The 13,849-nt window shown below is 38.1% G+C and overlaps 1 protein-coding gene and 1 long non-coding RNA gene across 4 annotated transcripts in view; both read right to left on the bottom strand.

Annotated features, from left to right (window-relative positions):
- The window catches only part of LOC148128142 (uncharacterized), a 39,996-nt gene extending 36,583 nt beyond the window's left edge, over positions 1-3,413 (bottom strand). The window contains exons 1-3 of the long non-coding RNA XR_015740925.1: positions 2,699-3,413; positions 1,513-1,638; positions 337-440 (exon numbers count right to left, since the gene is read on the bottom strand). This is a non-coding gene — a long non-coding RNA (uncharacterized LOC148128142). The remainder of the gene's footprint in view (positions 1-336; positions 441-1,512; positions 1,639-2,698) is intronic.
- A 2,285-nt stretch (positions 3,414-5,698) lies between these two features.
- On the bottom strand, positions 5,699-11,501 carry KCNA4 (potassium voltage-gated channel subfamily A member 4). Of its 3 annotated transcripts, none has more exons than XM_087921226.1 (2): positions 10,490-11,501; positions 5,699-9,390 (listed from the first exon to the last, which is right to left on the bottom strand). In XM_087921226.1, the coding sequence occupies exon 2, from the start codon at positions 8,602-8,604 to the stop codon at positions 6,616-6,618; it is 1,989 nt and encodes a 662-aa protein (XP_087777352.1). In that variant the 5' UTR covers positions 8,605-9,390; positions 10,490-11,501; the 3' UTR covers positions 5,699-6,615. The 3 variants fall into 3 exon arrangements, with proteins under 3 accessions (XP_087777352.1, XP_087777353.1, XP_087777354.1); XM_087921227.1 differs by having other exon boundaries at positions 10,875-11,501; XM_087921228.1 differs by lacking the exon at positions 10,490-11,501 and adding an exon at positions 10,102-10,299.
- Between the last annotated feature and the right edge of the window lie 2,348 nt (positions 11,502-13,849).

The raw sequence follows: 13,849 nt of genomic DNA, 5'->3' as shown, positions 1-13,849 counted from the left end.
TAATAGTCCTTGGCATTTTTAATCCCAAGTCTGTATTTACGAAATATTGTATTTAAATTCTGACTTTCTATGCAGAATTGCTAAAGCACTCTTCAAAGTTCAGATAGGCTACTATCTGCGTTTTTAGCAACTTGAGTTCCCTTTGCTTTCAATAAGGAATAAGATAGTCCCAGTCAGAATAAAAACTGTGAAAAGCATAAAATTAAACCCTAATTCTACTAGGAACTCATTTGTAGGATTTGTGATTTCATCTGTACATGCATTTACAAATGACACCACCTTTCTAGAACTTCAAGCAAGTACATCCTTTCATTTGATCAAGAAAATGAAAAGTACCTTTAGTTTAAATCACTTGTCCACTGCACGTTTCATTAAGTTTTGCTTCTCTGTATTGATGGATAACTGTTACTGATCAATTGACATTCTGATTTCATCAGAAGCTATATCGTTGTGAAAACAAACAAACAAAATCAGGAAATTATATTGAACTTTTTTGCAAATTAGGTTTTGTTATAAGCCACCTAATAGGATATGGAGAATTCCTATGTTTGCATCATGGTTATGGCTGCCATCTTAATCATTTGAGCCTGTAATATTGTTATTAAACTGTTAAGTTTAATAGGATTATACTTTTGTACATGTATCATTCCATTTTCTTCAACAGAACTATCATTTTGCAAACAAAACAAGACAAAGCCCTTGTAATGTAAATTAAAATTAAAATTTGACAGTCCGGCAATCCTGTTCCTATAATATACTAAACCATAATGAGAAGTGAAGAAAAGAAACATCAAAATCTATAGGCACAATGCAACTAAAAATATCTAGGTTGCAATTCTGAACTTTTTCTACAAAGGCCAGTGCAAGGAACTAAAATAAACAATAGGATAAGGGAGAGCAATCTGGAAGGTTGAAAGAGATAGAGTTATTGGAATTATTGGAGAATTTAAATAATGCTTTAATGTATTAGAACTTCTCCTGAAACTTTCTTCCAGTGGACTTTTCTATCAAGAATAGTATGTTTCACAAAGTCTCCATCTTTCTGTTCAGAAATGATTCCCTGGAACTTAGCTGCACTAGATCCTCAGAAAAACAGGAATATTGTTATTGATTAGAATTGATGAAGTTCAAAAGTAGGGCTTACTTTTGAGGAAAAAGAAATAAGATTGTACCATTGTACAATCATCCTCCATCCCCAGAGAAATACAGAAAAAAATAAAATTTATGATTTTAATATTTCCCTCTCATCTATTTTACTTGGATTTCAATGTAAATCACTGTTGCTTTGAACCGTTGCACCCTGGCTGAATTATGGCCTATTTCCCCCCTTCTCTTCCTTGCTCCTTTCCCTAGCCCTACTATTATCACAATAAAAAAGTGATTTCTAATATAAGAAAGCTTCTTTAAAATGCTATTGTGCCATCACCCAAAATTGTAAAGAGTGCTTGTGTTTATTGAAAATTATGAACATACGTATAAAAAACAAAACAACAAAGCCAATATTCCACTTACCTACATTTCTTCAACCAGAATGCTTTACCAGATTTTGAACAGAAACTCAACAGATTTCAATTTTTGCAATTGTTAGGCAGCAATTTCTAGTGAAGACTCTGTAGGAAAAAACCCTCATGGCATATTCTAATTTTAGAAGAAAAGAGTTAAAAATAATAGTTAATGCAAGCAAGTAAATACACAGTGCTTTCCTTACTTTTCTCTGTAATGAACATGTAATTAAAAATAGTGAATAAAGCTAAGCAATTTATTTTTATTTCTAATTTCCAGCTATCAACATTTTCATTACTGTTATCCTATAAAGAATATGGAATTCATATTGTGCAGAGAATATTGCATAAAGTGCAGAGAAGAGCAACAAGCATGATTAGGGGACTGGAGGCTAAAACATATGAAGAACAAATGCAGGAACTGGGTATGTCTAGTTTAATGAAAAGAAGGACTAGGGGAGACACGATACAGTGTTCCAATATCTCGGGGCTGCCACAAAGAAGAGGGAGTCAAGCTATTCTCCAAAGCACCTGAGGCCAGGACAAGAAACTAATCAAGGAGAGAAGCAACTTAGATCCAAGGAGAAATTTTCTGGCAGTTAGAACAATTAATCAGTGGAACAACTTGCCTCCAGAAGCTGTGAATACTCCAATATTGGAAGTTTTTAAAAAGATGTTGGATAACCATTTGTCTGAAGTGGTGTAGGGTTTCCTGCCTAAGCAGGGGATTGGACTAGAAGACCTCCAAGGTCCCTTCCAACTCTGTTATTCTATTCTATTCATGATTATGGGGGTTGTTGTTTGCTTTTTCTCAGTGCTAAGTAAAGAAATATTATTTTTATGCATTGTTAATCATAGATGTTATTTCAAACATTGTGCAAAGCCTTAAACTTGTTCTCTAATCCATAGCATTTCGAAGATTTCTTTCTGCTTCTCTCTACAAGCACATTTCACTGTTTAGCATCCTTCTTGCTATTATCTTCAAGCGATTTCCCCCAAATGGTCTGTATTTACCAATCACTTTCAATGTTTCACAGTAGTGCTGTTGCACTTAAATCTCTACCATGCCTCCCAACTAAAACTTCTTGTATTGCTTGTTGTATTCAAACACAAGTAGGAGAATACCTTATAAGATATTTCAGAGAATTTGGCGAAGTAATCTGCTGGAAATCATATTGAATCCATATTATGCTTACCCTCGGCAGCCATTTTTGATAGGCAATGGTGAGTCTGAAATTCAAGAAATTATCGGAAACAAAGGACCTGGTATCAGGTAATGGAAACCTAGAATAAAGCAGTATAGAATAGTCTAGGAGTAATTTTTGAATTCAATCTTTGAACTGTTAGAAAACCAATCCTTGAATCTTTTGTTCTGTTTAATTATGTTCAGAATGATGCCTATCATTTCTGTTTAGCATAAGTGGAAAATTGCTTGCTTCAGGATCAGTATAAAGCAGAATAGCAGTTACTCTATGCTAATTGTTGAACTTAGATCGATCACTATCTTTTAGGCTAACTCATCTAACAGCATTTTTCAGGCTTTTGCAAAGATTCAGTGAGATGCTATCATATATGCACATAGGCATCTGTTCCTAACCACAAGATATCAAAATAGCAAAAAACATCCCACTGTACAAACTCTTCCCTTTAGCACTTGCATACACAAGTACATAAGGAGTGGAGTTTTTATCATTTTACTCATTTGATTACTTGACAGCCCCGGGATGCATGTGCAATGCATACACATTTAAAGTCTTGAAGGAAATATCAGGTACAAATAATATCTCTAAACCACGAGAGCCAAAAATAACTTGGTTTCCTGCCATTTTCAGAAACTTTCCAAACTCTGTACTACTAAAGCTATTCTAAAAAAAATATCAACAAAAAATATCTGCATTTACCTTGTTGACTATCTCAAAATTTTTCCTCTCCTAACATTTGACTTATCTGTTACCTTGAACAGATAATTCATTAGCTAATCTATAGCTTATACTAACTGCAGAAATGCCTCCTAAAAGTACCTTCAGCATCGTGGTATAGGAATAATTCAAACCAACTTGCCTCCTTTTTTAAAATATTGCCCAGAGTTGTTGCGATATTGTCCCCAAAACCTGCCAGGCAACTCAAAATTCTTAATATAATGCAAAAAGGAGTGAAACTACTCGATGTAAAATTGTTAGGTAATTGTTAACTACATATTATATGCTAAACTACTACATTAAATCTTTGGCATGTGCCACCTCCTACTCAAAAGGCTGGAGCAGTGAGTAGATTGAGGGGGAGGGCATCTGTTCTCCAGCTTTCTTACTTACATCTCCAAAACAGGATGAGACATTTTGCTAAAAACAATTAGGCTAAAATAAGGACAAGCAGTTTCCCTTCTGAAAGCACATTTTGCTTGCATTCTGTTCCCAAAATTTTCTTTTCACAGTTATCTTCTGTGAACATGGGTATTCTTTTCTAAATATTACTAATTTTACAGCTCTAATCAATGTTCAATGTTATTTGTGTTCAGCAGTTAATACTGGCTGGTGGGCAGATAGTATTTCATTTGTTAACAGTATTAAACAGTGCATTAGCTATAGGAGGTTTCTGGCAACTGTTGGCATAGAAAGGTATATCATTTGTCAAAAAGTTTAAGGTGATAAATTGGTGGTGACTAGTTATCATATGTACTATTGTTTGATAGAGAATAATATGGGATAAAATTTTGAAATCCCACAACTGGTCTCAGTCAAAAACTATAAACATTTCTTAAAAGCTGAAATTCTATACTGGGTAAAATTTTTCACATTCCAGAATTTAAATTAAATAGATGTTGAGTTTTGTGGGTAACTAAATCCCATCATTAATCACAATGCATTAGCTTCAAGCAATTATCAAAGTAGAACGATGTAGGAAATTTTTATAAAGCTACAGTCACTTTGTACAGCTGAACTGTGACAGTTAGTTAAATGGGAGAATACTAGAAGATCCAAATATTATAGTTTATATTGTGAAACTGAAGAAACATTCCAGAGAAAAAAAGAGAAATGATTACCAAGATATTGTCAAAAGATGCTGAGCTTTCCTACAACATTCTTCAAAAAAGAAAAACATATTCCAGCAGGTATCACTTAACAGTTATAATTCTGTTGAAAAATAAGACATTACATCCCGCTCTTATTCAAAATAATGGATGAATCTGATCAATCATCTACACATTATTTTTTAAAAATAATGGAAGATAATCCTCTTAAGTTTCTCCCTCTCTAATACAACAAAACTTTGTTTATTTTCAGTTTAAAATTTCAATAATTTTCTTGTCCAAACCATATTTTTCTAATCTGATGACTACAGCTCCAACTTTCTTACCATTGTAGCTTGAAAGTCTAGACAACATATTGCAAAACATTTGTCCAAAACACACATTTCTGTTCTGTTCTGTTCAAGTGATTTATAAAGAAACTTATTCTCACTATGATCTGTCCAGACCTCAGTGTTGTTTTATTAGTAAAAAGTTATTTGCATAATTCAGAATTTTGCAATGTTTTCACCAGACTCGTATTCTTCACATCATTTATTCTGGATTAACAACTGCCCACAGAAGCAAGTATGTTTAAAAACACTTTTTAAATCACCAAATCTATTTTTGATAGCTAGCTAGCTCCTGGAGTTTATAAGGATCTGGTACAAAAAAGCCGTGGCACTGATCCAAATGTAATACCAGATGAATATCTACATAATTTGTTTAATGCCCAGGTTTTAATTATGTCATTTGCAAAACTAACATTTTTGTGTCTTACATTCTATTTCAACACATTGAACTATATGCTTCCATTAGAAAATTTCAAACTAGCATATTTGCAAGTTAGGTAAACCCATTATTGTACTGGTTTAACAACATTACTCTTTTCCATTACCCAGAAATATTTAACTATTGTTGATATGTATAAATAACATAAAACACATTATTTATATCCTCATGTCTTTGATTCTGTGAAATTGTTTCTGCGCTGAATACACTTTGCATTACCTATGGCTACTGCTATGTTTGATTATATACCCTGTTCATCCAATCCAAATGGCACACAGATACGCACATACATTGCCTACTTATCATGAATAGATGTTTCTACTGTATCCCTCAGACTAAAGGAGGGGTGATTGGGTGATTGGTAGATTGAAGATTTGAAAAAGACTTATTTAGGAGGAGAAATGATTATAAAATTTTACTTCACAATCCTTTTTTTCCAGATAACAGATATTCATAATTAAAAGACTCATGGAATTCATGAAAAGTTAGCCGCTTAGCCAAACAGCATTACACAAGGAATAATACAAGAAAATAAAGATGTGGGATTCACGCTTCCAATGATTGTCATTGAACATTAGTAAACATTCACAGTATGAAGTCTGTCATAAATTCTCCAGCATATAAAGTAGTGCAAAAAAGCAATCCAGTCACTTTTTCACTGCATCCAGAACATGTTAAATGATTTCCTTACTTGATTCATCCACATATTACTTTACAATTGCTTCAAGGTCTCAAAAGACTGTTATAAAAATAAACCATTTCTGGGGCTCAATAGCATCTTCAACAATTGAATATCCATTTTTTTAAAAAAAATCAATCCATCTTTAAGCAAATTAAGGTTAAATTTGGACTTTTCATAGAATAAATCTCCCCACAAAATTATTAGCATTTTAAAAATCAAGACTATGGAATCCACTGGATTATGGTAGCTGTTTTTAAAGCATTAACAAATGAATACATGGCTACTGAATGTCATTGTTTCTTACATAGTAAATACCTTGAAATGCTAACTTTTACCAGTGGGCAGCAAGTGAGGCAGGTAAACACAACTTCCTTAAAAATAAAATTGTCTCCCTCATGTGCAAAACACTTGCATTCTAGTAAAAATATAATCTTTGAAACTACTTCATGTAAATCCCCCTTCACAAGGTATATCATTTACTTGATACATAACACAAGTTTACTAATGCTTTGTAATTCATGTTTAACCAGCAAGCGGCATATTCCTATCTGCTTGTTTAAACACCTGTTTGCATATTTCATTTTTTTTTAACCATTGCACATTTCAATGCATAAATTCGTTGGAAACGCACAAAGCTAAACATCTGTTTCCACAGATTTTGCATTTGTACAGTTCTGCTTTGTGGTATCTTTCCCATTTCCTGTAACCTGGCCCTTTTTCTCCTTTATACAAAGAGATTCCTTAACCCCTTCCTCCATCTCTAGATACTCTGATTTGACCTCAGTGGAAGAAGATGATGAACTTCGGAATTTCTTGAGTATTGTTGGGAGATAAGGGCAGCTGACTGCATTTTGTGACAACTGGGTCTGTTCTTCATTATCAGTTTCTCTGTGGTAAAAATAGTTAAAGTTAGAGACAATCACTGGCACTGGTAATGCAATGGTCAGCACACCTGCAATGGCACACAGGGAGCCAACAATCTTCCCACCTACTGTTATGGGTTTCATGTCCCCATAACCAACCGTAGTCATGGTCACCACAGCCCACCAGAAGGCATCTGGGATGCTCTGGAAATGGGTGGTAGACTCATCCGCTTCTGCAAAATAAACAGCGCTTGAAAACAAAATTACTCCAATGAAAAGGAAGAAGATCAAGAGTCCCAGTTCCCTCATGCTGGCCCTGAGAGTGTGACCCAAGATCTGCAAACCCTTGGAATGTCTGGAAAGCTTGAAGATGCGGAACACCCTGACAAGACGAATGATCCTTAGGATGGCAAAAGACATGGCCTGTTGACCATTACTGCCCTGTTGTTGGGCCAAATCTGTACCCAGGGTGATGAAGTAAGGCAAAATGGAAACAATGTCTATGATGTTCATAATGTTCTTGAAGAAAACTGCTTTGCTGGGGCAAGCAAAGAAGCGCACTGTAAACTCAAAGGAGAACCAAATTATGCAGACAGTCTCAACGATGAAGAAGGGATCATTGAAAACTGTAAGCCCTCCACCTTGCAGCTGAAGGGTTTCATTGATATTCTCCAAGTTCTGGGTCAAAATGAGCTCTTTTTCATCTCTAAACTCTGGCAAAGTTTCTAAGCAGAAAATGACAATGGAGATCAAGATGACCAACACGGAGACTATGGCAATAATTCGGGCTGGGCTGGAGCTCTCTGGGTACTCAAAGAGCAGCCACACTTGTTTTTTGAATTCATTTTCAGGCAAGACCCTGTCATCTTCTTCCTTGACAAAGCCTTCATCCTCCCTAAATTTGAGCATTGCCTCTTCCCCAAGTTCATAGAATTTCACTTCCTCACTGAAAATGTCAAACGGCACATTGACTGGCCTTTTCAGGCGTCCACCCGACTGATAGTAATATAAAATGGCATCAAAGCTGGGCCTGTTCCTGTCAAAGAAATACTCATTCCGGAGCGGGTCAAAGTACCTGCCCCGTTTTGCTGGGTCCCCTAGCAATGTTTCTGGGAATTGAGCCAAAGTCTTCATTTGGGTTTCAAATCGTAGGCCAGATACATTGATCACAATCCTTTCACAGCACTCATACTCGCTATAACGCACTGAGCTGTAGCCTCCAGGTCCCACACCATCTTCTGGAGGCTGCTCTGTAAATGAAAGCTCATCTTCTCCATCCTCGTTGTTGTAATAGAATATTCTTTCCTCACCTTCTTCATCTTCTCCATCCACATCCTCGTCTTCTTCCTCATCCTCATCCTCACTCAAATCCTTGAGGATTTTCTCCTCTGAGCCACTGAGTGGTAGCAACTCAGAGCAAGGAAAAGAGGCACCAAATTCACGACCACCAAGACAATGGGTTGCTTTCCTCCTCTGCTTCCTTCTTCTACTGCCTTGATAAAAGCCACTGTGTGATGCAGGCCCACCGTGAGATGATGAAGCCCCACGACTCTGCTCTTGATGGTAATGATGATGTGGACCACCTCCTCCTGCAGAAGCCCCCGTTTCTACGGCCGCTGTTGCAGCTGCCACAGCTGCGGCTGCGGCTGCCCTAGACTGCGCTAATCTCTCTCTCTCTCTGGCCCTTGCTTGAGCTGCATACCCATAGGGCATGTGGCTGTTGCAGCCAGAGCTCTCGGCACTTACCATGGCTACCTCCATTTTGTATGTGTTAGTTTAGGAGACTCAGGAAGGAAAATAAATGTTTGTCTCAATAGTCATCACATGGTGTTCTGCATGAAAACAGCGAAAGTACTGGGGTTTGGAAAACAATTTCTTGGAAGCATCGGCCTGTCATGTTCCCATATTTGCACATTTGCATATTGCTCAAACACAAGATTTCCATTTTCTGTTTATTGCCCAGAAGGCTTGACACAGATTACAGAAAGGTGCTTGTCCAATTATAGCAAATAGTCCTCTGATGTAGAAAGGAAATAATCCTGGACCATATCCTTTTCCATTAGAGATTCTCCTACTTAAAGGATCTTTCAGTGATTTAGGGAAAATCCACAGAGACAAGTTCATGATTTTTTAGCGAACACTTTGAATCAAGAAAGCAGTGCACCTAAGTGAAGTACGAATGACAACTGTTCAATAAGGGGAAAAAAAGGAATCAGATCTTGAATTCCTCAGAACATCCAGTAGCTGGTATTTTCACTACTTTTCATTTTTTATATATATATTTTCATATTGAATGTGCATCAATACATGATATAAAAAGTTCAAGGAGCTTCTCATGTTCACTTTGTGAGGAGGTCTCAGTACACTCACTATTCACAGTCCATCAACAAATGTTTTAAGCTCAGGAAAATATTACCCAGGCAGCAATGGTAGCAATTGTAGCAAGAGGAGGATGAGGAGAAGGCTGAAAATCCAATTCTATGTGCCCCATCTGAGGGAAGGGGTAAATCACCCTTCAGTTGTCCTCATGCAGGAAAAGCATTTAACCTGAAGCACACACATTAAAAAGGGAGGGGGAGGGGAAGAGAAACAGATGGGTCATAATCCAGAAATACAAATGATGCTGTCTTATATCTAAAGATCCAGATTTGCCTACTTGCAATAGTCATTATTCTCCATCTCTGTACACCCACTCACACTGCACACTCAATATTTCAGTGTACATCTATCTATAGATAGATAAAATTACCCCTCCCCCACAAAATATGCAGGCATATACACACCTACATCTCATTCTTTTATGTCAAGGACTGAGTTTTGAGTGCACATCTACACTGATTGCAATGTGCAGGTAACTCCGGATTACATAATATATGTGGGCTTAAGCTTGTTTATAACACAGGTATGAATGCCAAATAGGTACAGTGTAAGTATAAACATATCTAGATGCACTGTTTGATTCCACGCCAACATACACTGTTTTACACAGATTGCTTTATTTGCCTTGTGGAGAGATTTGACACGACATTTGACATCAAACATGTTGAATAAGAGTCATGTTATCTGTGTCTATATGGCTATGGCTCTCCCTCTATAATTTAGAATTATGACCATGGACTGTTTACACCTAGGCAGAAAAATAGAGCCAGACAATTGCCATAGCTATAAACAGATATATAATGTGGATAATTGTTTGCGTAAATGCTATACCACAAACTGTTAAGAATGCGTTCATATCAAACATTTACACAAAAATACCTAGCCACTGATGCCAGTTGCAGACTACATATCTGAAGCACGAACGACAAAAACTGATCTTCGAAATACTTTCCAAAATCCAGTCTTCCCCCGCCCCTTCCCTCTCTGTCGCTGAAAATGAACGAACGCAACCTTGATTGAAAAGGCAAATAAAGAGAAGTCTGAGAGAGAGAGAGAGCGTGTTGCACGAAGGGGAAGCCGGGGAGACGAGGCTTCAACCTGCGCACAGAAACATCCACACATTCAAACGCTTAGCCTTTCAAAGCATGCTTCGGAGACCACCTTCTTTGGAAAAGAAAAAAAAAAGCCATAGCGCAGAGCAAAAACGACCCTCAGCATCACGCAAGGGGGAAATGGTGGGGGGAGACAAACATTCCTGCCTACTTACCCTCCAGGGCAACGACAAAAAGGCGCTCGCGGATCGGAGTGAGGTGGGAGAGAGACGGGGGGGGTGAGGTCCCCGAACAACCTGTTTTCACAGGTGTAGCTTTCAGGGAGGGGCGAATAGTAAAGGCGGAGGAGCGGCGGTTTCTCTTCGCGTCTTTCCAAGGCGCCGCGAGAAATGCTTCCTGCCCGGCGATTCCGACGGTCGTTTCACAGGGATTTTGAATCGAGGGCAGAGATTGAACGACCGCTTCATTCGGCTTCGATCTTGCCAAAATTAGCCATCGGCGAAAGAAGAGAGAGAGAGAGAGAGACCCCGGATTCCAGCAGGAAACAGATGTAAGAGGAGGGAAGCGACAGGAGAAGCTGACAATGTGGCGCTGACTAACCAGATCGGAGATGCGCAGAGTGCCGCTGGCTGCTCTTTCAAAGCCCCGCCGTCGCGCCGAGCCGTTGTTGTGAATCGCCCCCCCTTTCAAAATAATTCTCTCGCCCTGAGGCCGAGAGGCTGTTGCTATTGACAAAAGAAACCGGCGCGGCGCTGCTTAGGGGGAGTTCCCTCCCACCCGGAGCTCAAGGCGCGCTGAGCCGCTGCAGCCCGGCAGCTAAGGCAATTCCGCCGTCCTAAGTCGCTCCCTGGAGTAAGCGGCGTCCACTTGTTGCTCTCGGCTCGGACCTTTAAAAAAAAAAAAGAATCCTTAATCCAACCACCTCCAGTTTCTTATCGGCCGCCCTCCGGGGAAAAGGAAACTCTTAACATAGTCGATCAGGGTTTGTTCTTGCTGAGCGCGGATCAATGAGTTCCACGTTCGGAGAAGTGATGGGGCCGCCGAGTTGTTGTGCGGTGCGCTCTCTCCCCCTCCCTCTGCCTTTCGCATCGCAGAATCCTCAATTATGTTTACCTATCCAACTGAAGGACAAACGGCCTGAGCCGGGTCTGATTTATTCCCTGGGTTTCTTAGCTCTCTAGGGGCCTCTAGTGGCAAACGATCTCATTGGTATTCACAACCCATTAATACTACCCTTTCTTTGGCATATATAAACAACTTCTCTTCCTCCCCCCCCCCCTCCCAAAAAAACCCCACAAACAACCTTGGTTCCAGTCTCTTCTCCCTTTGCTATAAGTTCTTCAAGGGAAATTTCAATAATTATAGGTATTCTTATTTTAATAATTCCTGAATCATGCAGCTAATCCTCTTCCCGGGTTATTAAAAAGTTGCGGACTTTTTAACAATCACTAGCTGGCAACAAAGAAATTGCCCCAAAAACCTTAGAACAATTTTGTACCATCTGATGGTTGTCTTGGCCTTTGTGCTCAAGTTTGAGCACCCTGCCCAATATTGTTCCTGAAGGCTTATGGAGGAAAAGGGAAACCAAAGTCATGCAGCCTCACTACACAGAACATCAGGATGGCATGTCTAGGTAGGGATGGAAAAATACAGCATATATTTCTGAAGAGATGAAACCTGTCAATATCAACAATATTAAACGACTTCATGTACCATGTGCCTGGAGTAATGATTCTTCTAATTCCCAGATTGTAATAATATCATAGCTGTCAAGACTACACAGGGACTACAGAAGAAAAAGAAAAACCAGTAAGGCTGTTTCTTTTCTTGGATAATGTGTGATAGGAGTATCTATTTATTTTTTCTTCGTCTTAATTGACCTAAACTATTTATGTATAAGGGTGATTTAGGGAGCAAATTACAAACAATAAAATAGAATAAAACAAACAAGCAACCATTAAAAAGTCTTATCTAACGTGGCAATTAGGAAAGTATATAAGATGTCGTTTAAAAGCTTGGGAGAAACACATTGTTTCACTTGGAAGAGAAGGTAAGGCATTCAGCATAAGATCTATGGCTTCAAAAACCAGAGAGGGCAGTAAAGAATAGCACCTTCTTCAGCAGTTTTCTGGAAGAGCTTTTTTTGGGTGAAGGCAGAGTGATCTCTTTCACAGCTCTCCATGCAACGTATGAATGTTGCATGCGTGGTTAGGGAGGGCAAGTTATGGTCTGCCCCATCCTCACATGGGTACCCCTGAGCCATCTTCTCTTTCTATATGTCTATGTACACCAAGAGAGGGATGGGGAGTAAAAGCTGTAGTGCTTTTTGGAACAAAAATGGACTTCCAAACCAATTTAAAGCAATATATGTTTACATGCTAAAATATGCAGTAGAAATAGCTATAGTATGAATTTTATCCAAGTAACATGGAAACAGGATGGAGAAAAGAGAGATCAGAGAGAGACAGGAGACAGACAGAATGTGCCATCAAATTGTTGTTGACCATATATTTCATACAGATTTTCTCTATGATAATTTTCTTTAACCTGAGTCTTTCAGGTCTTCCAATGGTGCATTCATCACTTTAACTGAGGACATCCACTTTGCTGCTGATCACCTTCTTCTTTTCTTTCTTTTCAACCTTTCCCAGCATTAGAGTCTTCTCCAGAGACCTAAGTAATGTCTCCAAAGTAGGAGAATTTGAACCAAGTCGTTTGTGCTTTGAGTGAGAAATCTTGATTAATTTCTTTTCATCCATTTATTTTCCTGGCTGTCCATGGTATACTCATGAGTCTTTTCTAACCAAAGTTCAAAACAGTCAATTTTTTTAAGCTTAGATGGATGTGTAATAGCACAACAATAATTTTCTTTTAATACGAATCTTCATTCTTTGATGGATTGCAGCCAAGTGTATGTTATGCTATTGTATAGGTCTGCTGCCTGAAGGAGAATTTGCTTTAATCTTTTGAAGTACTTACAGTACTTCATTTATCACTATCATAATATCACCTTTCTATATTCCAAGAAACAGGTGGTAAAACAATTTCCATACCTAACTCATAATTGGAAAATCATCCAATTATTGGATTCCAACCAACCAATCAAATCTAAGCCATCCCCCCCCCTCAAAAAAAAACCAGTATGCCTTATCATATTTGGTATACCTTTAAAAAGGAAATTGTGACACATTCCAATGGAAGGCAGTCAAGAAGGAGCAAAAAATGGCATACAAATATTATTTTAGTTTTCTCTGATTATTTTAATTTTCATTAGCTACAAATTATACTGCAAACAAGCAGTGAAGGATGGGGAGGGAAGACAGGAAGCCTCACTTCTCGGAACAGCTTTGGTTCTGACAAATCCAAATGGATGAGTGCCCGAAAATCTCAGCCATCATTAGTCATCCTGGTCATGATCCAGCTATGCTTAACTTTTAATGTCCACTGTTTTCAATGGAAGAATGTATTTGATTAAATGTGCTAAAATGTGTACTTAAATGTCTTGAATTAAAATCAATGACATTTTAAAGCATCCAAATTTAGCTTGATTATGTCTTAAGTTTGATTTTATCATT

Source organism: Pseudonaja textilis, chromosome 1, assembly GCF_049901715.1.
Source record: "Pseudonaja textilis isolate UNSWEBS1 chromosome 1, rPseTex1.2, whole genome shotgun sequence".
Classification (NCBI taxonomy): domain Eukaryota; kingdom Metazoa; phylum Chordata; class Lepidosauria; order Squamata; family Elapidae; genus Pseudonaja; species Pseudonaja textilis.
The sequence above is the reverse complement of the archived record's forward strand: the minus strand, read 5'-3'. Positions and strand labels throughout refer to the sequence as shown.

Bases quoted from the DNA above. Each gene is read 5' to 3' on its own strand.
- KCNA4 (XM_087921226.1), bottom strand. From the start codon at position 8,604: ATGGAGGTAGCCATGGTAAGTGCCGAGAGCTCTGGCTGCAACAGCCAC.